Here is a 26,039-nt window from a genome sequence, read left to right on the forward strand (position 1 = left end):
TGGGAGAAGGTTTTGCCTAGGGGACCGAGGATGTAGGATTCCTTTCAATTCTAGTCTCCTGCCTTCTCCCCTTGTTATTGAGCTCCAGCATCTCAAAAGTGGGCAGTCTTTATATGTGAAAATTATATATTTTAAGAAATTCTGCCCCACCCATCTCCCTCTCTTTATTTTTACCTCTTAGAATATGTTCTACACTATTCCAGAATTTATGTAAAAACGATTTCCTAAGCTCCTCGTTTGCATTGCTCCTCCCTGCAGTTATTCCATGCTACTCCCCCGCCCCCGCCGAGAGATTGGAGGGCATTTAGGGTATTTTTCTTCTATTCATCTTGTTAAGGAAAATCCTGAACATTCACTTGCATTCAGTTTTGAGTAAGAACAATTACCTGCACTGAAGTGAGTAGAGCTTCCTACCTTCATCCAGTGTCACCCAGACACTTTTTCTTAGAGAGAAATAAGAGTCAAATATCTGGGGATCCTTGTCAGGTAAACAGGATGGTGGTTTTTTTTTTTTTTTTTGCGGTACACGGGCCTCTCACTGTTGTGGCCTCTCCCGTTGCGGAGCACAGGCTCCGGACGCGCAGGCCCAGCGGCCATGGCTCACGGGCCCAGCCACTCCGCGGCATGTGGGATCCTCCCGGACTGGGGCACGAACCCGTGTCCCCTGCATTGGCAGGTAGACTCTCAACCACTGCGCCACCAGGGAAGCCCAGGATGGTGTTTTTGATCTGATGTCGTAGATGTGTAAACAAGGCTGAAGTGGGAGGCACAGGTGAGGGAGTTCTTACGATAAATGTTTGGAAGAATAAATGAGTGAATGAAGAATGCCTCAGCCTTGGTTTGTGAGTAAGCCTTCTCGTATGCTTCCCTCTCAAGATGCCTTTCTGTGGATACCCCTCTAGCTAGCTTTTTGCATTTTGTGAGCATTTTGCTGTGAAATCCTCCCATTTTACTGCATCATCATTTCGATCAGACTATATCATCAGTCAAACACTGGGGACTGAGATACACGTGAGGTCTGTGCACAGTGGAAAGTCATTGCCTCAGGGTTACGTAACTTGATTGCTACAGGTAGGGAATAGCCTCTTTACCAACACATAGATTTATTGACTTCTGGATGGGAAAATTCAGCTTTTATATTTCAAGAGAGTAAATCATCTCTTGTTAATCGTGATGCCTTCAAAGGACATTTTGGATGGTGAACTTCTGCTAGAGCTTTGTGCAGTAACATGTAAAATATGCAGTTGACCAGAAGTTTGCAGTTTTGACTAATAGGATTATTAGTCAATGAGTAATACTCCCAAGTTTGCCAAGTCCCAGTTTATAGCTGGACCTTCATAAGTCAGAACTTGGTGTTCTAACAATCAGAGGCACTCTATACTTGGAACTTTAGCCCCAGATAGAAAAATTTTAGCAAATACTACAATTTGGCCCAAAAAGAATACCTAGGGGTACAACATTACACCGAGTAGTTGTGTTAAGGTTTGATCTGCTTTGTTTATGGGATACAAATAAAGCAAAGGTGATCTTTGGTCGTCACAGTATGAAAGTAAACGTTTTTGGAAGTAGAAATTGGAGGACGCCACGGTGGTGCTGTTACATAGCATGAGCCCTGGAGCAATTTGATCAAAGGAGATTGAGAATTGTGATGAAGCAGTTTATTATCTGAATAATATATTTTGCCTTATACTTAGAGATAGTCTACATTGCGGATTAGATGAAAGCAGTGGTCAGTTGAAGGAATCAAAGAATATATTCAACCCAAAGTTTGGCACAAAGGAGAATAAAACAGCTGGTTGATTGATTTCACTGTTTGCCTTCCAGCTGGTAGTTTTGGTGTCGTAGACACACATCATGGGCTTCCTGTCTCTAACATGCTAGTTCTGGTCCGCTCCCTTGAATACAGAAAGCATGTTGGTCTAACTCTAAGATTCTAGCCAGAACCCAGCAGATGGCTGTACTTTCTTTCCACTAGAGATCTCTTTCCTGTCTTTTGTTCTGTTTCTAGGTGTGCATTCCAATGATTTCGATATTAATTGTTTTCAGTATCAGTAGTTCTGTAGTCAGTGGCACTTTTGGAGAGAATAAGATGGGGATGTACACAGCCTTTTCTTATTAAGAGATTTCCTGTTATACAATGCATTAAGGTTGTCGGCTTCTACCCTGTTTCCTTTCATTCTTTCCTTCTTTCCTTTTTCACTTTAGCTTGTTTCACCAGAGGGAGAAAGACTAGCTCAATTGTATTATCCTGTTAGATGGCTTAAACCATGTTTAGATAAAAAATTACTCTACGCTTTTCTTACTACAGTTCATGATTTCCATTTTGTAAGGCATCTTTTCTAAATTTTGTGCTTTATTATTCTTGTGGTGTTGAGCAAGCGAAAACAAACTCTAGTTCATAATTCACTTTAAAGAACATACCCTTTCTTTCTATTTTCTTGTTAAAACCAAATTGTGTGCAATTTGTAGAAAATTGGAACCACATTTTTCACTTAACTTTCCAAAATTAAAATTTATGGGGAAAAAGAAGCAATAAAACAGTTACAATCTGGTCATCTATAATTATCTGTGTGGTTTGAGCAGTTCCACATTTGAAAAAAGTGACACTGAGAACTTATCAAGATTTGACAACCATGGGACCTTTCACTTCTCTTTTGCTGCTTTGGAGCCAAGACCTCCACAAAATGCTAAAAGTTATACTATGAATTTAGAAATTAGACGCATGAAGAGTAACTTTGAAATCCATACAGAACAATAGACATCTAAAAATAGTTGTTTTCCTCTCTCAGTAATGAAATTCATTACAGTAAAATTGACCATTCTATACCGTTATTTCGAGTGTTGTCTCTGATTTCAGTTGCTTTGACGTTCTCTTGTCATGCACTACCTGGTAGCAAAAAAACCACAGGGCCAGTGAGACATGCTATTTCTATTTATTGGTGCTGCCATGGCTCTCTTGGTACCTCCACTTCCATTGCGCCTTCTGTCCTTATGGATGCCCCGGGAAAAGGATCCTGGAAGGCATCTGAGTGCTGAGCTACAGCATTTTTCTCAGAATAAATAGTTTTTTTCATTGCCCCGCTCTTTTGATAATGCCATCTCATTGTCTCCGTATCATAACAGTAAAAATAAGTTTTAGATCCTAAGAAACTTAACACTTGATTCAACTCTAGTTCTTAATATTTCCCTTTGTGGAAATATGCCCATATTTGGACAACTTGATGCAGCCAGGGTGAAGTACTTCATTCACTGGCTTTTTCACTCAGTACACATTTATTTTACACCTATTTAGTTCTGAGTCTTATCTTAGAGTCTAAGTATAGAGTAGCAGACGAAGCTTTACAAACAATACTGGCACATAGTAAGTATTCCATTGAACCTTAGTGTCATCACCAACATTCCTGGAAATGGATGATGGACAGATCTTTGGCAAGTATGGAAAAACCATGTAAAACTACTACAGTCCTGAGTACTGACCTTAATTCAACAGAACGTTGCACTCCTGCCCCAGATGAGCTTATCAAAACACTTACAAAAACTCAAATGTTTTACATGTATTTTGTCCACTTCTTCCTTTGTAATTGTATTCTGATTAATACAAGTCAAAATTTTATTTTACTTATTTAACAAATAATTTAAGTATTTACACCACGTCATACTGTTCTAAGCGTTTTAAAGATATTAACGCATTTAACCTCCTAACATCTCTATGAGGTAGAGATGTCCTGATTTGACATATAAAGCACTGAGACATGGAACGATTAAGTCATTTTGCAGAGTTACTCAACTGGTAAGTGGAGGAGCTGTAGTCAGACCCAGGCAGTCTGGCTCCAGAATTCACCCCCTTAACTGCTCCACTGTGCTGTCCCTCAGAAGGACTTCGATATCTGTATAACCATATTCCTTCTTTAAAAATGTGATGATCCCTGAGTGTTCGATACTTACACAAGTCTGGTAGGACTGTAGAAAACTCACCCATAAATGGGTAGACTTTCAAACAGGAGCCAGAACAGATACCCCTGGCACGTGAGGGCTCCCAGATAACCTTGAACCAGGAGTAAACAAAACACGGGTCAAACCTACCATCCAATGCCAGTTGTCCGTCTGTCCTTCTTTCTATTATTTGTTTTGTAATTACATTATATATTTATGTAATTACAGTGATTATAGTATATATTATATAGAAATAATGTAAGCTAATTACAGAAAATTTAGGGACTAACAGGATAGGATAAGAGAAATGAACATTGTCCAATACCCATCACCCAGAGATAACCACTGCTAACATTTTCATATAGTTCTGTCATATTTTTCTATGTGTAACAAATATATATAAACATTTTTTTCATATTTGTGGTTATACTGTGTGTGTGTATACACACACAGTTTTATATCCTGTTTTTTTCACATAGCCTACTAAGCATTTTCCCACGCATTACAACTTCTTCATAAACATAGTGTTAAAAGGCTGCATAATCTCCCACAGTGTGGGTTTACTAAATTTATTTATCCATTCCTCTGTTGCTAGATATTTAAGTTGTTTTATATATACTTTAAAAATGATACACTCCTTGTTCTCTTTTCTATCTTTGACGCTTTAAAAACCATTGTCATTTCTGGCAATTAAATTTTCTAATCCCTTTTAAATATTTAAAAACATTGTTTAAGTGGTTCCTTTCTGTAGAAGGTAGAGTTTAAAAAATATTTGAAATGATTTTGTTTTTATTAGTTTAGCATTTGTACTCTACGATAATGCTATAAAATATAGATTAAGTCATTTTGTGGATGTGGAAATAAGAAATATTTCCACAATAAGACATATCTTATTTCCACAAAATAAGAAAAATAAGAAAAGTTTCCACAATAAGACATTTCCACAATAAGACATATCTTATTTCCACAAAAATAAGAAAAGTGGAAATAAGATATGTCTAAGTGTACACATGAATTTGTGATTAGCCTAGGAAACTATCTAACCATAACGTGAGCATATTATAAGTTCTTGTATATATTAATACAATCAGCCCTAATTTTTAATGTTTAAGTGTTTAATCTATCAATGTCCTTTCTCCTTGTTATCGCCCAGCTGCAAACTGGATTCATTTGGGATAATTACCTGTGGTACTAAATGTATATTATCTGCTCAGTTAAGAAAGAGATTGGAGAGAATTCAGAAATCAATAGTAATAAAGTAAACAGAGAGAATGGAATCTATTTCCGCCCTTAGAATTTATTTGGATCCACTCTACTAAAGACAGGGACCCTGTCTAATGGACTTTGGACAGAGGACTACAAATAAGACCCCCTGGGGCCAGCAATCCTTTAAGAATTGATCTGATATTTCAGTAAATATCCTACTGTTTGAATATTAAAATGTAGGTCTTTAATGCCCCCAAGAAAGCTTTGACTTCTGTTGTTTACAGAATTTATGTTAGTTTCTCTTTCAATGTTTATATATCCAACTGGGTGTGCCTCTGGTATGCCCACCCTCCCTCTGCCCTTCATAAAACTATTTTTGACAGAGGATTGATGTTGGATTCACTGTGTTATGCTAACCACAATCGTATTGTCCAAAGGGAAATAAAATCCAGTGCCCCATATTGCTGACTATAAAATAAGCTCTCTATAAAGTTTCAGTGTTGGTGTCATCATGAGGAAAGATAATTTAATACTCAGATTGGGACAAGTCAATGGCACGTCGCCTTCAGCACAAACGTGGGAGAGTTAGTTTACCTTGCCCAGACCTCTAAATATTCTGGCAGGCAAATGAAACTCAGAGAGTTGGCATGCGCAGCCTTCCTTGTTCACATTTTAAATCCCAATGCCAAGAAAATATTCCTGCCACGTAAAGGAAACTCATAACTGCTGTTAATTCAGTGTGTGTTTATCTCCCTCATGTAATACTGTTATTTTGTTTTCTCTAAATCCTAAAATGTCTGGGAGCTTATGGGGTTATGTCACAACTAATGGCATTACTAGCAGGTGAACTAGAACCCTACTTTCGCATCATTTCCTACCAAATGTGGATTGCATTGTAGGGTGGTTGGTCTGGGATTCAAATGACCTGATTTGGTACCTTCAGTACCAAAGCCCAAGGTCAAGGCTGTGGCAAGTCAGGAGTTTCCCTTCTCTGCCCACGGAATTACAGTCATAGTTGATTTTAGAATCGTGGCCAAGGGGAACATGGTCAGATTCGGAGTTTATTTCAAAAAGCAAAATCAGGCTTTCGAAAACGATGGCATTGCCTGTTTTGGGAAATGGGTCTTCCTAGTGGTTTCTGACAATTTCATGACATTTAAAAAAAGTGTTGATAGAGCCCAAATAGTTGCCCGTGCAGTAAGAACTATGCTTATATCTCGTACCAAGTCTAATTATAAATATCTTAATCATCAGAGACATAATCTCACACCCTTCTGACTTCAAGAGGCTACACGCTCGGTAAGAGATCCCTCAAGAAACCAGCTGCCCCCGGCACAGAAGGGCAGTTAATCCAGGGTCTCTTTCACGGGTACCTGCTGTGCTACGGGGAGCAACCTAACGAGAGTCTTTTGGGGACACACCTCAAGACCTTGCTTAGATCTTCCTGCCCTGGAGAGAGAAAGAAAAGTGGAACTTTGAAACAGATCAGATATTTCTGGAGAGAAATGTGCAAACAGTTTTTCTTTCCCCCTTCCTTTTACCATTAATACCGTCTTTTTACATCCACAAGACCACTTGCAAACCTCGTCTTCCCTCGTAGGCACATTTGAAGCCTGCTTAACTGACATTCCAAGAATGGCAGTATGGCATTATTTGTGATTCCCTTGCAGCTGACACAGGACAGTGCTGGAAGGATGTCAATTTTGCAAGGGCAGCGTTATCCGCTGTTCCCCCTGCTCAGCCCCTGCTTGTTTGCTGGTGAAGACGAGCGCCTTGCTGCTCTCCCTTCTCTCTGCTGTCCCCTCCCCATTCCTGCTGAATCTCACATTCCTGGCAGCACAGCCCGGAGAGTGCCAGCCTCTCGACAAGCCAGAAAGAAGAGATGACGCTCTATGAAAATGGGGCATTAATGGTTTGTGAATTCGAAGATAGTTAACTGCTGTGTGCATTCAATTAAGATGAGTTTTTCAGTGAAAAGACAACCCAGGAGGAGAGGCTTCCTTCTCCTTTCTGGGTATGAGCAGTTAATGCAGAAAGCATATCAGAATTCTACCTGTGTTACCCAGAGCTGCCTCAAGATTCCATACAATTTTCAAGTTCCTTGATTAAGGAAAACTTGCCAGGTGAGATTAAACAAGGTGGAAGGTAGTAATGGAGAAGCGTGTGTCATTTCTCATCTCTTTTATGGGTGATATCACCACCATCACCACCATACACCTCACAGAAAATGGTTTGGGGCTTAGGTGTGATCCATTTTGGAAAGTTTCCCTTTTTAAACTCACATCTTCCTGGAGTCGGGTCTTTATGTAGCCTATGTGGGTATACATGTATACTTTCAAGTCAAAACCAGATAGTTTTGCTTGAGACATCTTTTATTGTTTGTATTCTTCCATGGTGCCTTAAAGGCAAGATAACATCATCCCTTCCAATGTATTAGCTAAATGCTTCCACAGGGGCGGTCCACTGTAAAGGGTGAATAAGCGGGTGGGCACTGGAGACTGCCTAAGTTTGGATCCCGGTTCCGCTCTTACTGCTGCAAAATTTGGGCAGGATCCATCACATCTCTGTCATTCTCAGGGTCTTCCTTTATCTGTAAAAATGGTGATGGTAACAGAACAGACCTCATAAGGATGGCTAAGAATTAATGATATTTAACATAGTACTGAGCACAGCTTCTGGTACATTCTAACTATGCATCATGTCCTATGGGCTACGATTATTATCACGTTTCCATTTCAAGAATTTAGGTCAAGTCAGAGCACATTGTTTTTGATTCCAGGGGCCTTTGCAAAACAGACTTTAAGAAAGATTGGCAATGGTTAAAAAAAAAATGTGGACACTTTGTAGACATGCTCCATGATACTTTCAAGATCCTGGGAGGCTTCGTTGGTCTTCCTTGCAGTTAGTATTCATTTTATAAAATGGCAGGGCCATTTGGCTTTGAAATGGTCAGTAGTTATAGGAGATGGATCTGTTAATGAGGATGTTGCCTAAAGGGCGGGTTTGATGTCTTTTTTCATAGATATAACCCAGTCACACTTCTTTTCATGGCCTACCCACCCCTCGCCATCTCCGTTTTCTCATCTGTTAAAGCAGGAATACCTACCTTTGGGGCCATTGAAGAAACAGAATAAGTTAAATTTAAAATGCCTAGTACTACCTCTCAGTAAATGATCCTTTTTATTTTAAATCAAGCTTATATGGAGGACTGATGTGGGACCTGGTGTGAATTAGGCTTTTTTTCTTTCTGATTCAACTGTTAACTAGCAGTTTGATCTTGCATTGATCAGTTAGGGTCCCCAAGCTTGGTTGTGTTTGCTGTAAAAGGAAGGATCTTTGCAGCAATAAAATTCTGAAGTTGATTGAATGGATGTGCTTTTGCCCCTCTACCTGACTGCATCAAGATCAAGTTGTTAATTCCAGACTTAGAAAGGAGACTTAGAAGAATGTATTCTTCCCTAAAAGTTTCGGTAGCTTTCGAAAAATGCAATCCAGTATGTTTGCTTTTGTTCTTAAAGGGCCACAGTACCTATTGTCCCAATATAATCGTAAAAATTTTCCATCTGGGGATAGGTCAGCAGTTTATCAAGCCTAGTGTCTGCCCCTGCAGCTATGCCCCAGCCCTCTGAAAAACCCAGCAACAATATCTGACACCGTGGCCTCAGGAAAAGTAAATTCCACACATGGTGTTAAATATGTATTTTCATTTCCTCTAAATTCACCAGCCTCCAATGGGACAGGCAGATTGCAGAGAGAGAATATGGAAGGGAGGTCAGTTCTTTTCCCTTGTTCTCATTTGTTATTCATTTTAAGCCACCCCATCGCACCCGTCAATCTAGACAGAATTGGAAGATTCGGTTTGGAGAATTTCAGTGTCTATTTCCAGTTTGAAGGAAGAGGAGGGTCCAGGGCAGTCAGAGCAAGAACAGCGTCTTCTTGAAACACAAGGTGGCATTTCTGAAGGCTGACAAGGCTGGTGTGACTGCCGGGAGCCTGTGTCCACTTGGAAAAACAGTGTTGTTAGAAGTGGTTTGTGTGGCCACCGGGCCTCCATTTGGAGACGCCTCCGAACTCATGATGATTTAGTCTCTAAACTTAATCTTTCATCCTCTCCACCCATAGATAGCCAAGTTGCCCTGCAGAAAGCTCATACCCGTTTCTAACCATCAGCGTACAAGAGTACTCGCATTTCCGTGCGCATTGCTGTCATTGAGAAGTTAACCTATAGAAGTCACTTTCATTAGTAAAACTTACCCTGCTGTTGCTTTACCAGCGGGCTCATGCTGTCTTCAGCATCCTGTCAGAATGTCTGTTCAAAATGCACAAACCTTAGGAGAACCGTTTGCAACTCTTAGAGTGCCTAAACAAAGATATTAACTAAACGTTTTCCCAAGAGCTGGAAATAATCAAAGGCAGCAAGTGAAAACAATCATGATATCTTTACACATGGACTGTGCCATGCCATCCTTAAAAGTTCTTGTCATAACTGTGGCTAAGGCTCTCCCCCACCCCCTACACCCACCCGCCCACGGCATTTCATGTGGATCGAGGAAGCCTCTCAGGCATTTGGGATGAGATGTGAAAGATCACAGCCTGCAAGCAGAGGCTGGTTTGTTTCTTCTGCGCGTATCAGTGGGTTACCAGTGTTTGCTCATACAGCACAGCCAGAATTTCCTTCCCCTCTCGGACAGTGTGGTCCATGTTCCAATTAGACCCCCTTACTTTCTTCTTCTTCTACATTTGGAGAACAAATTATACCAGCATGGTGATTACTCTCCCATGAAGTTTCTAAATCCCTTTTCTTGAGGGCCTGAATTCAAATGGGAACCTGAAAGCCTTGAGGTCAGTGATTTAGTGACTGGTCCATTCTCTTTAGCTCTTGAGAATTGCCATGGCATTCCTGGGGTACATTCATTAAAGTGCTTTTAAACAGATACGCAACATAAGTATTCTCCTGTGCACCTGGCTTAGGTGGGTAGCTTCAAGCTTCTTGCTCGCTGAAGGTCAGAACCAGTGTCAGATTTACAGCAAACCCACTTATGATGCTTGCTGCTCCCTTTGGTTTTTATCGTCACAGTAGGTTTAACCTGACCAAGAAGTAATTACACCATTATTTTTTATGTGGTGCTTTATCACTTGCTTTTCAAAATTGGATTCCAGCATCTCGTGAGCTAATAGCAACAAACGTCTGCTTGTAACATTCACTGCATCAGGAGATGTGGGGTTATTGCGGAAGTGGCCACATACCCATTGCCCACACAATAACTGTTACTCCAAAACAAGTGAATTGCTTAACTAAACAACTATTGATTGTAAGTCACCAGGGACCACTGTTAAGACCACCGACATCCAAAGGAGAAGATTAAATTCTGGTTACATAAACAAATGTATTTTGTAAGTATTTTGTGGCAAGGAGACCCAGTCCTCCTGGCTCACAAGTCCAGACCTAGAGTGGGCTAGAAGCAGTAGCGCCTCACTGGGGTGCTGTGAGGGATCAGCTGTGTTCCGTCCACTTCTTTAAAAGACAGGCTTCAAGATTGGGAGCAGAAAAACTCGACAGCCACGGAAAATCCCATCATCCTCACCCCTCCTACTGTACTAACAGAAACTGGCCAAAGCTAGCGGTGAACTTCGCATCATAGTTTTTGTCTCAGGGCACCTGGAGTTCTACACTTTCCTTTAGGACTGAAGTGACTCCAATCAGGGCTGAGTGTCCTCTCCTCTCTCTTACGCCTCTTGTGATTAGCTAAGCTTCAGTTGGGCAAACAGGTTTGCCATCATCCCTTACTTACTTGATGTGTTCAGATCTTTGTATTTGGGGGTTATTGAGTGAGACCAAAGGAAACCAGAGCCTCTGGGTTAGAGCATTCACGAGTCTTCATTTTGGAGTGGTCTCCTTTGACAGCTTCTCCCCAGACCTCTCCTGGTTGATTACCCAGCTACACTAGCTAGTGTGGACAATTTTAAGGTCCTCATTTGACTTCAGTGACATTATTCTCTCCTGACATTCTTTCCACTTTTTTGACCTGCCTTTGTTCTTTTTTGTCTCTGAGTCTTTCTCAAATTATTCCTTAACTGTTGGTGTTCCCCGTAGTGCTGTCTGTCCTTGGTTCTCCTCTCACATCGATGTTTTCAGCTATTACCTGTATCTCAGTGTTACCCATAAAATTAACTCCATCCTTGATCTTCTTCCTGAATATCAGTCCTTTATTTCCAACTGTCTACTAAACATTTTCACATGGATATCCTATTGGTATCTAAAATTCAGCATGTCTGAAGGAGAACTCACGATTTTTCCTCCCATATATAGTTTTCTTCTTCCATTCTTTATCCTGATAAATGTCCACTCTGTTCATCTAGTCAGGTAAATTAGAAATATCAGAGTCATCTTCCACTTTCTTCTAATCCCTCACATCTACCATGTTACTAAATTCTTGTAATTTCTGTTCTAAAAATATCTCTGAAATCTACCTTTTCCTCCTTTTCTCCATGACCACCTCATTATTAGTTGGTCTTTCATTTTCCATTTGGATTATTGTGATAGTTCTGACTTTAAAATTCATCTTTTACTGGACTCCTGTGGTTATGTCTTCGAAATTTAGATCTGATTGTATCTCTCCTATGATATGGAACACCTTTAATAGCCCCTTGTTACCTATCAGGTAAATTTCTTAGCAAGGCACTCAAGGCCAATACTATTACTCACAGTTACTCTTCAACACCCTACTCCCAATATATAAGCTATGCTCTTTCCAAACTGGAATATCTAATCTTATCTGAACACATCATGTCCTTTTATATCTCTGTGCCTTTGCTCTTGCTGTTTCTTTTGCCTCGGATTCTTCTCCCATCCTTTTCAGTAGAAAAATCCTACTTATCCTTATACATCCAGCTCAGATATGACGTCTTTGGTATATGTTTCCTTGGCTCCAGTACAGATAATTATTTTTCCTTCTCCTGTGCAATGTACTGTTACTACATCAGTAATGCTATAGTTTTGTATCTTTTTGAGTGGCTGATTATAGGCCTGTCTTCCCTGGATTATAAACTCCTCAAGGTCCAGTGATTAGGACCCCCTGCTTCCTCTGCAGGGGGCACGGGTTTGATCCCTGGTCAGAGAACTAAGATCCCAAAAGCCACTGCATGGCCAAAAATAAATAAACTCCTCAAGGGCACATCACAGTGCGTAGGAGAGTTTTCAAATGGAACCATCTCCAGCTGGAGAAGCATAGGGAAGGACCTGTGTTGTACTTCTCTCTCTTTTTTTTTTTTTTCATTTCCTTTAGCACTTGGCCTCATATATAGCAAGCGTCCAATCTTATTGAATTAATTAAGCAATGTAAAACATCTCAAGTCTGGGGGAAAAAAATCCCAGTTTAATTAGGTGTCTCTCACCTGTATTCCCATTTTGTCACAAAATTTATATTGTTTTAAAACAGTTATGTCCTATTCCAGACAGAGCTCTGTTTCAGAGTAACATTCGAGAATCAGAGGTGGTGGAATTCTTTGAATTGTAATTTCCAGTTAGTGTGAGTAAGGGGAAGAAAGCCTGAACCCCAAGGACAAGTGAAGCATGCCCGATGTTCTCCTATAATACTGCATCCTCACATTGTATTTATCGCATTGTTGTAGAATTCTGTTTCGTCTTTCTGCCCCTCTAGACTCTGGAGTTTCTTGACAGTGGGGAATGTGTAAATATGTCTAATTAATCCTCTATTCCCCACACCTCCCCCGTTTCTAGCACACGTCAGGTATTCTGTTATTAGTAATTACAACTGCCTATTGAGGATTTATTGTGTGCAAAGCATCATACAAATAGTATCACATCACATCTTCACGTTACATATTAGGAGACTTAAAGAACGTGACTTTTCCAAAAGGCACATAGCTGGTCAGTGACATAGCCTGGATGATAATCTAGCTCTGTCTTACCCCAAAAGGGTTGGAACCGAGGCAAGAGTGGGCTGTTCGAGAAATGAGGGCATGTCAGATAAGGGCTGGAGTAGGACATAAGTTGGGACAAAGAAAAGAATTAGAATAGACTGCACATAGAGGGGTATACTGGGAGTAAGAAAAGCATTAGAAGAGTACTGCAGGTCCAAATTGTTAGAGACCTATCCTGGAGGCCTCTTGGTTATCCTAACTAGGCTTTTCTAGCAGAGAGGTTAAGAGCAGGGCTTGGGAGGCAGACTGCCTGGGCTCAAATCTCTAGCCTTTCACTCATTAGCTCTGTGGATCGAGGCAAGATGTTTAACTCCTTCAGGCTTCAGTTTCCTTCTCTGTATAACAGGCGTAACAATAATACTTCCCTTTGGGGTTTTGGTAAAGATCAGATACGTTAGTCCATGTAAAGTGCTTGGCACATACTAAGTCCTCAGGAAGTGTTAGCTGATGCTCTTATTATATTAATAATACAAGTAAAGACACAATGAATGAATGCAATGGATTCTCATAGCATCTTCGCATTTAGTTGATTCTACGTTGCTGAGTAGATCCATGTTTCCTAAACTTACGCACCAAGGTGTCCCTTCAAACATACAGGGGTGATGTGGGGTATTTTAAATTTGAGGGAAACAATGATACTTTAAGTCTGTCAGGTACCAGACAAACTGCTAGTTTGACGTAGTTCATAGCTCAACATTAGATTGCACTGCATTCCTTCTGATGGTGTCATAGCTTTGCCAGGCTCAGTTTTTAGCAGTTGCTGTGACTCAAGGTAGTGTCCTGTGAAAATCAAGGTGGAATAGAAAAAAGGGCGTCGATGTCCAATCTTACTCCAGGCTTTGAGAAGTTGTACTGTGCTCAGCAAGAGCACACATCCCATGAGTAAGTTCTTGTGATTATTTTAGGATGAATTGAAAGTATTATTGTATTATTTTTGCTTTCCATTTCTTTGTAATTTTTTCAAATGGCTGCTAAGTTGTTAGGATATAAATATTAAGGATATAAATATTAAGATGTTAGGATATAAACAATATTAAGCTGTTTGGACCTAAGTAGTTAATGAAACAGAATTGTTGGGCATTTCTTTTGGCTTGAGGGCTCTGTGAAAAGATTACTGAGGCACCCAAGGTACTGTGAACAGAGAAAGTTCAAGAAGCTCTGGAGCAGACAATGAATAGACATATATTCAGAATGTGTGTCAAGGCTATAAAGGGAAGGGTTCCAGTGTCAAACATTCAGGCAGAGGAGACTTTCTGGCTGAGTCGAAGGCTAATGACATGCAGTAAAAATAATCACTTAGGTTGGGTCAATACTGCAGAAGGCTGGCTTCATTTACTTTATATCAAATGCTATTTAGGTTGGAGTTCAGGTCGGCCAAAACTTCTAGGCTCATCTGCAAGACCACTGTTAACGCTCCACATAGCATGCTTGTTATACGTTCTCTTTGAGTCCCTTAAAATATAACCAAATAAGCACTTAATCCTCTAATATCTGCCAGTTACAAGTACTTTCCTGTCTTGTTAGGAGAATTAATGGATTATTCGGAATCACTTTCATGTCACTTTTCTTCGGATTTTTTTCTCTCCTCCCAGTCTATCTGCAGAGCTCTGCTGTAACTTCATCATCCAGCTCTTCTGAAACCTGCCCCCTGGTTTAGAGGAGACAGCTCTGTGACAGTGGCAGTAGTTTTTTGAGTTGTCACATAAGACCATGATATTAACAGTAATAAGTGGGACCTCGGCCCAGAACTCTGTGCTCGGTTAGCAAAAGGCGCAGAGAAGGGTTTCCGAGCTTTGGAGCCTGACTCGGTGCTCTTCCCTGCTGAGAGCCATAAGATGCTGGTAGCTTGTTCTAGGAGAGTAATAAGTATTGTTGTTTAACAGTTGTGTTGTTGAAATTCAGCTCCACTATGTCTGACAGTATTTATCTAAAATACTTTCCCTGGTGCGTGTTCAAGTTCCAGTAAACCGTGTCTTATTGTGCGACCTTTTCATTTTCCAGTGAAAAGGGATCAGCTCGTCAGATAAAAGCTACAAGTCAAAGTACAGGAAAAATGCGTGCTCAGAAAATCCAAGCATGATTGAAAACAAGATGTGTTAAATCAATGCAGTTTATCGCCTGCCTATTCCCGGCAATTGCTGTTCTAAGCTCATTCTGAACACACGCTGGATGATAAAAGTACAGTGTCAAGCACTCGCTGGGGTGGGAACACAAGAAAACATGTTTATCAGACAGGCTGGGTGATTTTACCCCCTTGATAACAGTTATTGTCAAAACTCTTTGGGAAGAAATCTAAAGAACAATTATAGAAGGAATATTACTCTTGTTATATCAGAAGATATGCCAGTAGGGAAGAAAATGATGGATTTATCTTTGAACGTTAAAGGAGAAAGAGTGTGTTGGCCTCCAATACTTAAAACACCATCATCCATTACACAGCGACAACCATCCTCGTCTCATTCAATTGAGCAAATCTGGCTTTGAAATCTAATCATAAACGATGAATTAAAAAACAAACAAACAAACAGAAAAACTCCAAAATGAAAAAGATTGAAAGGCAAAAAAAAAAAAAAAAAAAAATTCCTGGAGATATTCAAGCTTCTGTTTGCTTGAGGGATTTAATTTTAGTTTTATACTTGCATCAGATTTGGAAATCTAAATTAAGGATCCTGGAAGGCCAAGCTGTACAGAGCACATCATATGCAGTAACAGGGGCAACTTTTCTCATCAACTTTATCACAATTAGAGAGCAATACAGTTTTCCCTAATTATTGTACATTCACCTACTTCCCATTTTAGATAGAGTATAACCCTCCAGGGCAAAAAGTGGGTCTGTTTAAGAAATGCTCCACTTCTGCCAGTGAGTTCTCACCAAGGATCGTCTAGAAAATACCAACTGGTTGTGGTATGAAATAAGTTGGTTTAATGTATCTCAACGGCATTATGTGTCTCTGTTTCTCAAAAGACAAATCAACTTTAGAGAGCCAGGCTCAGTCCTGTAAGGAGAAGTTGATGAAACAGAAAGCACCGTTTCTTGATTATTTGTGGGGCAAGTTTAAAATGCCAGGGTGGCCTCTCCCACAGGTTTGTGCCTGTTGACATGGTGAGCTTTAAGAAATCAGGCCAAGTGATTGTTTACCCGTGTGAAGTCAGGAGTCTGGCACCAGGATTCCTCGTCGTGCTGGATTTCTGTTTCACAGATACTTAGTAAAAAAAAAAACAAGTGCCATTTAATTGATTTGGTAGCTGGACTTGTCAATATGCTGCAAATTGCGATTTATCAATATGAAAATAAAAGAGTCATCTTGGCATAGTGAGTGAAGCACTGAGGGTTTTGTTCTGATTCATGCAGCCAGCTCTTTCTGTGCCTCAGTTTCTCACCTTCAAATTGGGAGTAATAAATTTTGACATTTATGTCAAGGGCATATTGAAAGACTCAGTGGGATAATGTCTATAAAACACTTTGATATTACTGGGAGAAGTGTCTTGTATGACCTCGGGGTATGTTTGAAATGACACTTCTCCAAGTAAAATCATTGTGATCGTTAACATCTATTAAAAACGTTCATAGGTCCTTATAACTTAGAGAATAATTGAGTTCAGGATGCACAGTCTTAAAAATTTGTTTTCTTCTGCAGATGCCTTTAAAAGTAACCTGTCAACATGTAAATTGGTATAAATTTTAGGAAGGATAGTTAGAAAATATATGTATCAAAAGTCTTGAAATGTACATATTCTTTTATCTAAGAATTTCTCCTGAAAATTTTGAGGAAAAAATACATCCCCATTAACGGGAGATTTGTCGCAAAAGTTATGGCCATCCATATAATTACAATATGCTGCAACCATTAAAAAGAATGAGGGGGATATAAATATGTATATAATCTATATTTATATAAAACAGTATTGTAAGAATGCCCGAAAGCCTACATATTAATAGAAATAGTGATTATACATGAGTATATGTATTATGAAGCTTTTTTCCTTCTTTGTGTTTCTTTTGTATTTTTTACACATTAAGAGTATATTCCTTTTAGACTTCGAAAAACAGTAAAGCTACTTCCATTTTGAAAAACAAAAGCGAGTCACTCAATTCTTGCTTCCTGCTCTTGATTGCTTTTGCTTCTGGAAGAGTTATTCATTTCCTAACATACGCAAGTCCTTTGCGTTCCAAGTGACAATCCTCAGGGTCTTCCATCTCTTTCTCCCAGAGCCCCTGTCTTTTTTCATCCTGGGCTCTGATCCACTTTGCAGATCTCTTTCTCTCTTCAGTCTTTACCTTGCAGGCTCTGGCTCCAGTCTCTGTAAAGAGAACGTAGCCGCACAGGCCAACAATACCTCTGATGGTACCTTCGGTAGAGAGAAGTATTACTTCCTGTGCTTGATTTTTGAATCTTAGTGTTGTTGCTCCACATCAAGAGGTTTGAAAACTACAAATAAGAGATCAGAGCATGTTGAAAGCCAGTTTGGAAATGTTCCTTTGGCTCCTACATTGGTAAATTCTGCCCATGTTGGCTTCATCCTGACACCCTTCTGGTTCAGTTATAGCTCTCTGCAGTTCAGTGAGCCTCTTCCCGAAGCTCTCCTGAACCTCCTTCCTGAGGCAGGGTGCCAGGCTGTGAAAGCTTTTCACACCGAAAGTAGGGGCTCTGCTTGCAAGGGACTTGGTGTTAGGTTTCTTAGGGAATGTATCCCTTCCAGGAAGAGATGACCCGGAATACCATGTGTGCACTGAACATCTAGGCGAGGAATGAAACATCCAAACGGCTGGAAAAGCAACACATTTCTTCCTTGACCGTATATCTGGCTCTTGTTTAGGTTTCTGGTTGATTTTGCGGTTTATATCTTTTAAAATCAGTCTTAAAGATAGGTTTGTGAAGATAACTTCCTGTTTTATTGTTTACCTCTGGTTGTTAATTTAGTGACTGAGGGAAAAATAGGGCCATTATGGAACAAAAAGACCACCTAACACATATATAATAACTCTTATGCCCAGCATGGATCTGCCTTGAAGGGAAATGCTCTGCTGTATTCCTTTAGTTCAAATACAGAATAGTCACCAGGGAAGCTTGGAGACCCAGGTGCTGGTTTTATCATTGCCTTTGCTATGAGGCTTTATTTATTACTTGGCATAGAGTCTAGATATTTGTTTGGACATTAAATGGCAATAGAATATAAATATTACCTTTCTAATATCTGCATTTCTTTTTATTTCCAGTCAAAATGACATCATGTCACATAACCATTAAAAAAAGGAAATTAAAACCCCAGAAATATGTTAAAGCGCTACAGTGAGTCACTGAGCTATAAAAGCAGTGGAACTCTGCGCGCTCACGTTGGAATGGCACCCAAACCACTTTTCCCCTGATGTTCGGGAACACAACTGTCCTGCCTTTCATTTCCATTGTTTCCAGGGATAAGTATTCCAGAAGTTAAGGAGGACTGAGGAGTGTTTTCTCTAAAAGGCAACTCTGAAAAGAGAAAAATCAGTTCTAATAACTGAGAATGCATTTGTCTTGACTACATGGTTTTAATTTGCAAATAAATCCCCTTAAAGAGAATTTTCTTTCTTTGATGTGTTTGTGGATAAAAAAAAAAAAAGCAGACAACTAAAGGCATGAAAAGGCCACAATTCACATATACATTTGGTAAGGATTTACCCATTACCAGATGTTTTGAATGAATTTTATAATCTTGTCATTATTAGTAGGACATAAAATCTAGTTGTATTATTCTGAATTTTCTTTGCATATAGCATTTCATGCTGCATGAACATTTGGACACTGTAAATAGCTTTGTATAACCAGAGTTCTTCTGTCTTGACCAGAACCTTGGTTGAAGCCCAAAGGGGAAGGGCTCTGCATAGACTGGTTCTGTATGGAAAGTTACTGGTTTCCTTTAGGGGAGTCTGAGATTGTGAGACTGGGTAGGTACCCAAAACCATTTATAAGCTGACCCCACACAAGGCCACATGAAGTGGTTTAATGTTTTTTAAAAATATTTAACTAACTTTTCCCTTTTGAAAAGTAATGACTTTGATACAGCTGAGCCTGCCCCATGCATGGGTCCCCTACTTCCTCCCTATACCCATTCCCCAGTATCCTGTCATAGCTGTGAGAGGACCCTTCTGAAATCTCAGCTGATACATCTGCCCTACAAGCTTGCTCCTGTGTAGAAGCATTTAATCTTGCCTTTTAGGAAAGTTTCACACTTCCTGTAGGATATGTACACAGCTCCATGAGGTCCTACTGAGGTTACTCAGCGAATATGTATCTACCTCTAAGTTTGAACAGGACAGTGGAAGACATCTTGAATGCGAATCTTTGTGGCTCCGCAGTGGCCTGATCACTCTATAAATCCACGTGGTCCTGTGAAGTGTAGTGTGAGCCTAGTGTCAGAAAAGAGGAGCAGGGCTTCCCTGGTGGCGCAGTGGTTGAGAATCTGCCTGCCAATGCAGGGGACACGGGTTCGAGCCCTGGTGTGGGAAGACCCCACATGCCGCGGAGCAACTGGGCCCATGAGCCACAATTACTGAGCCTGTGCGTCTGGAGCCTGTGCTCCGCAACAAGAGAGGCCGCGATAGAGAGAGGCCCGCGCACCGCGATGAAGAGTGGCCCCTGCTTGCCACAACTAGAGAAAGCCCTCGTACAGAAACGAAGACCCAACACAGCCATAAATGAATTAATTTAAAAAAAAAAAAAAAGAAAAGAGGAGCAGCGGTGGTGACCCACCATCTGACCATCAGAGAGGCAAGAGAACGGATTGCTGAGCAGGAGGGAGGCCTGGCCATGGGAGCTGGAACCAGGTTCCAACTCTACAATCATAGTAGTTCATTTCTGAGGTGAGATTATGTACACCTCTCAGAAAGTTTATTTTTAAGGGCTTATGTGACGTAAAACAGTGAATTCCTACCAGTGCCATCTGAACACTTGGTAGGCAGTAGAAATGATTATTGAGTCAATGGACAGTTTATTATCTCGTGGAATGTTTTTAATGCCCTCACTGGTCCCATTTTATTATGCTGATTTAAAAATTGAGGCTTTTCTTCTTTGGGATTATGGATTTTGCTAAACCTCTGAGCCTCCCTTATTCCATTACCACCCCTAACTGGTTGAGGAGAACACCCTCTCAAACCCTGTTGAAAGTGTGGGTTAGGTGCTTGGAAGTGGGGTGACACGAGAAGCTCTCATCATTGCATTCCTTTTGCAGTTAACAGTTTCATCTGTTTTTTCTTTTTACAACCTAAGATACTCATGCTTTATTTGCGGTTAATTATGCGCAGTTAAATTTTTTTCTTTCTCTCCTGGATTCTCGGAATTGTCTCAAGTTTTAGGGGGGAAAACTTGACTAGTCCCACTTCTTCTTCTGGTGCCCCCTGAGCCCTGTGCTTGAATACAATGAGGTCACTTTGTTGAAGGATTAACTTTATATTACATTCTTGCAGAGTAGATGTATGTCCCTAAGGTACGACTACCCCCACTGATGAAAACAAATATGCCATTCTTTATGATTCCTCCCCGTTACTCTCTCTGTTGATTTTCAGAGAGTTTATGAATAGTCACATATTTATACAACTGGCCAAAAGTATACTACTTATTTTTCTTATGGTCTGTAATAACCTAGGCAATGTTATTAAAGGGTATACAGACCCTTTTTCAGGCAAAGTTTCTTATGTCATTACTTTATACAAGCAGGTCAGATTCCATCCTGGGAACACTCTCTTGCTCTTAACCTTTTTCTCTGATTATAAAAATAATATATGTTCATTGTGGAAAATGTAGACAATGCACAGCCTAAAGAGAAGGAAGAAAAGCACTTCAAGACTCACTTCTTAGAAATAACTACTGTTAGGCAGTTTATACACAGAAACCTTTTCTGTATTCTCTGTATATGTTCATTTTTTTAAAAAGTAACCACATTGCACATATGCTCTTGTAATCTGCTTCTTGACATAGCAATATATTTTATGCCAGTAAATTTATTTTTCCAAAAGCATTGCTTTTGAGGACTGCATCATATTCCTATGGGTGTTCTGTAATTTAACCATCCCCCTCCCTAGACAATTAATCTGTTTTCAGGGTTTTTTTTTAAAGTAACAATCTCTATCAGATGGCCCCTCTCACTCAATAATTGGTTTAGTTTTTTTCTTTAGTTACTGCAATCAGAGAAATCATCAGGCACCTTTGAATTTAAGACAAGGAACTTTGCTTGCATATCTTTAGCGTTACCTTTGTTTACAGCACTCGACAATGCCATTGTAATACTCAATATGTAGATTGAGGGCAGGTTAATATAGTAAAAAATACGAGTGTAGAGCAAATCATAAAGGCATGGGAAATAAATTAAAAGCCTTTGTCCCTCTACTGAAATATTTCCTCTCACATAGCATACTTCCATAGACTAGATGCTTATTTTTCTTTGAATAATGAGTTTAATATATCTAATTCAATTACTCTTTCTGGCAGCAGAATGACTTCTCCTGAGCTCTTTAGCTATTAGTTCCATATGATATTTGAATCAGTTCTTTTAATTGTGGATACTGAATGTCAGTCATTCTGTTGTGAGTTGTTCCTATGGTCAGAGAAACATATCCTCCCCACCCCATACATCAGTCATTCAATTAACAACCATGGGTTTCTTGACACAGTAGGAATTAATTCATTATGCAAACAACTGAAGGGGTGGGTCAACAAGTCAAGTTTTATTGGTGGCTTACACTGAAAAATAAAACCAAGAATTAGAATTTTCAGGATGCTGAATCATATCTTCAAGTGTTAAAATGATACATTTAATTGCCTAAAGCTCTTTTTATGGTTAAACATCTTTGTTGGCAATTAGCATTACGGGTGGGAGATAGATGTGATATACAGCTTAACCTGGGTGCTCATTCCTGTCATTCTCGGGCATTTCTTTATTAAATACTGGGATTTTATGAGTCACAGCTTCCCTGTGTAAAGAATTGTATGGCTTTTTTTCTACAAGTCTAATTTGAAAAAAAAATTTTTTCTCAAGGGTTTAGAAAGTAATTCATGAAATGGGAGGAACAATAAATATTGTGCCTTAACTCATGTACCACTATAGAGAGATTTGGTACACCTGGGTGTAATTTTAGTTAATTTCCACAAGAGGCAGGTTGAAAGTTTACCGTTTGGAAGGGGGCGGGGAGAAGGTGGGGGAAATGGCTAAACCTCATATTTGCAAAAATGATTACATTGTCTTAAATGGCTACTCTATTAACAGCTTCAACAAGCATTGCATTTGGGAAAAAAGATCTTCTTAAAAAAAGTTACCTGAAGTTCACTCCAACTTCAAATATACAAGTGAGGAAAAAGTACTTACTCTGATTTATATGTCTTTTGGAGGTGTAATTATTGGCTTTTTACTCACCTATGTAAAACAATGTACTTTTGTAAATGGATTTCTGGCCACTTTATGCAGCCTTTTTTTTTTTTTTTCCTCCTTTTTTTTTTTTTTTTTTACATAAAAAGTAAGCACTGTCAATCAAGGAATTTTAAGGTTTATTTCCTCTTTAGAAATGATTGATAGCCTTTTAGATTTACAAGTTGACAAGTTAAAGGGTTCTATTGGTATAATTATGTACTAAATTCACAGTCTTTCAATTTAAATGTCCTTTTAAAACCACAAGATTATCATACCTGTATTTTGAAAAGTGGGCCAGTCAGTTTGGGTTGGTATACAAATTGCTTCCATTAGCCTTGGGACCTATTTGAATTTAATACAGTTTTTTAAAGTTAGTGGTAGTATGGATCTTACTTTTAAAATTTAGGTTAATGGAAATGCATTTTAAGTAAAGCATGTGGCAACTTGTTTTCTAAATGTATATAGCTAAATGTCAGAACTACAAAGACTGTCTTTTTATTCAGTATGGGAGAAAATATGTGGTTGAGTACTTTGGTTACATGAAAAAAGAAAAGAAGAAAAAAACCCACTCATTACTGAGAGGAGATGGGGGATGTGGGTGGAGGATGGAGCCGCCATCTTTTCCTGGTCAGGCGAGGAAAGCTGGAGGTACTTCATATCCTGGGGAGGAATTTCAAAAGTGATACACCAGAGTCCACTTTGTATCGAGTTGAATTTAAGGATGCTTTGAAGAAGGTGTAATCAATATGGGTACAAGAAGGCCCACTGTCTCCAAATATTACTACAGGTTTGCTCTTCTTTTAGTCTTTTAAAAAAATTCTTCTTGGAGAGCCAGCTGCTCTGAGCTAGTGCTCCGTAGAGGTTAGCCTTTTCCTGAAATAATATTGATACTGGTGAATCAGTCTTTCATCTTAGATATGAGGGTGTCGTATCAAGGGCACTTTCAATACCTGTCTCTTTTCGGACTCTTCCAAGGGTAGAAGAGGCTTTCTGGCCTCTGCCCCACCACACTTAATTGCTCCCGATGGCATTGCGACACTGTATCAGCTGAGGTCCACTTGATATTCTGTAGCTAAGCAAGTACTTTTAATTCTGCTCTTTATACCTGTAGATACCCTCCAGTGTTGTAACTCAAGCTTCTGACTAAAGGGAATCCTAAAACCTCACACCAAGTTCCATTTTACCTTCCATTTTCAACACTGTAAGGAATATAGAATTTGGCCAGAAGAGCAGAGTTTAGGACCTGCGACTCATGTTCTTTTGAGTGAGTCAGTCCCCACCAAAAGGGATCATTCGTCCAATCACTTTATGATCTAATTCAAAAGTCTCAATGAAACTTTCGACTTCCCAGTTATTTCTGCACCATAAGTATTGCAAATCATGTGCTGTTTTATTTCCTGAAATTGTTCTAATTGTACGACTTCTTCATTGCAGCACTCAATGAACCCACCATCGATTATGGTTTCCAGAGGTTACAGAAGGTTATTCCCCGGCACCCTGGCGACCCTGAGCGCTTGCCAAAGGTAGGATACCTCCTCTTTGGGTTAGGGTCTCTGGAAACACGGGCTCAGGTGATTGGCAGAAAACTTTGCCATTGATAAAAGTTAGTTCATAGATAAGCAACTCAATATTTTTGTGCATTGTGTGTTTAGTATTATAAGGTAAGCAATAATCAAAGTAGCAAGCACTTATGTGCCAGGTAATGTTTTACTTATATCATGTCATTTCTTCCTCTAAAAAACCCTCTGAGGTTGGTGCCATTACCACCTCTATTTTAGAGAAGAAGATAACCAAACAAAGAGAGGTTAAATCATTTGCCCAAGGTCACACAGCATGTAAATTGCTAAACGGAGATTCAAACCTCTAAAGCCTGGCTCCTAAGTCCAGGTTATTAATCATTATATCGTATCAGTTCTCAAGAGGAAAAAGAACATTGCTTTTCTACCCCCATGAGGATCTTTACTTATTTCTGGTGAGGGGAGAACAGCTAGAGCTCAAAGGAAAGCATATTGGCACACCTTGCGCCGGGGCTACTAAGACATGAGTCTGTTCCCTCCAGAGGCATCCCACCTAAGACACAAGTGGGAGAAATTAGACACAAATTCAAGGTAGAGCAATATATGTCATACAGCAATGGTATTAATTGCCAATGCAGAAAAAAAGGAAATGCACAGTTATTGGTTTCTATTCTGTACCTGTTGTCAATGTTGGGGATATTCCTATCTCTCTACCCAAGGAACTCGGACGCCCTGTGGGAGAGAAAGCCAAATACAACGCCATACAAAACAGAAAACAATAGGTACATTTAACAAAAGTGCAACCAGAGTTCTGGGAGGACTCAGAGGAGAGAACAGTTAAATGCTATAGAAGTTCAACGAACGGAATTGGTCGAGCTACCATTCACTGTTTACTGACAGCAAAATGAAATTTCATTTACTACACAAGTAAAAATTAGTATAAATTAAATGAGTAGAGGAAAGGTCCTCTCCATGCCACAGCAAGTCTAGAGATATGTCATGTCCAGGTCTGTTTCTGCTCGTAATACACTTATAAAAATGAAGTTGGCATCCTTCCTAGCTCAGCGAACCTCTTTGGGCGACCATTTCATCATCACATCTTACCTGTGGGCCCTGCTGCACTGAAGCGGCAGGACCACTGTCAGAACAGGCCTGTCCAGGAGAAAGCTGCCCCTCCCCGCCGAAACTGATGCACAGATGTGAGGCGCTGGGGGGTGGGTATGGGGCACTGCCTGCCCAGAGAGAGGAAGAACCGTGACAAGCAAATTCTGCCCTCTCCTAGACCCCGGGGGAAGACCCACAGAGCCTTCAGTCTCAACCCTGAGTTCCCATAACAGCCTCACTTCCACTTAGCGCTGTTCACCTTAAAAAAACATCTTGAGAGCATTTCACCTGAGGAAGAAATCATATGATGTGTCGGTCCGTACATATCCTTGTCTTTGAAAGGGGCCTCCATCTTACACCTCCTTCCCTTTCACCCTGACTTATTCTTGGTGAGCAATTACAGAATCTAACAGTAATAGTGAATGGCCCTCTGCTTCCACAGATGGGTGTGCCATGAAGAGAATCACCTTTAGGTTCCTGTCTGGCAAGAACCCAACTCCCATGCATTTCCTATGGGAAAATAATCGGTAATTTTATAGCACGAAGATGTAAATAATGTGTGTCCACCCAATGGTGGGAAGAAGCCATGAGGGCATTGCCAGATTCTTCCCATTGTTTCCATTTGGGGACCATTTTCACTTTCATTTGGCATTTGATGTCCCTAGAGTCTGCTGAAGGGACTGGAGAGCTCTGTGGTCTGGGTCAAAATTCTTTCTCCCCACCCCCCAAATTCTGAACCTCTCTGTGCCTCAGTTTCCTTGTCTGTCAAATGGAGATGGTCATACTTCCTACTTTTTTGGGTTGCTTTAATCACTCATTTAGCAGTCCACAAAAGGTAGCTATAATTATTTGCCAGTTGAGTGAGAGTGGGACCCTGGCTTCTGAGAGCTCTCCTACCCAATCTCTGCAGAGCAGGAAGTCCTGATTCAGGTCAGCAGTGGAGTGTATGGTTTA

At 40.0% G+C, this 26,039-nt stretch overlaps 1 protein-coding gene across 2 annotated transcripts in view; it reads left to right on the forward strand.

Annotated features, from left to right (window-relative positions):
- Window positions 1–26,039, forward strand: part of EBF1 (EBF transcription factor 1) — a 398,056-nt gene that overhangs the window by 342,757 nt on the left and 29,260 nt on the right. For both annotated transcript variants that reach the window (XM_060008445.1, XM_060008444.1), the window contains one exon: window positions 23,899–23,987. In XM_060008445.1, the coding sequence (XP_059864428.1) occupies window positions 23,899–23,987 (89 nt within the window). The remainder of the gene's footprint in view (window positions 1–23,898; window positions 23,988–26,039) is intronic.

This window comes from Delphinus delphis, chromosome 3, assembly GCF_949987515.2.
Source record: "Delphinus delphis chromosome 3, mDelDel1.2, whole genome shotgun sequence".
NCBI lineage: Eukaryota > Metazoa > Chordata > Mammalia > Artiodactyla > Delphinidae > Delphinus > Delphinus delphis.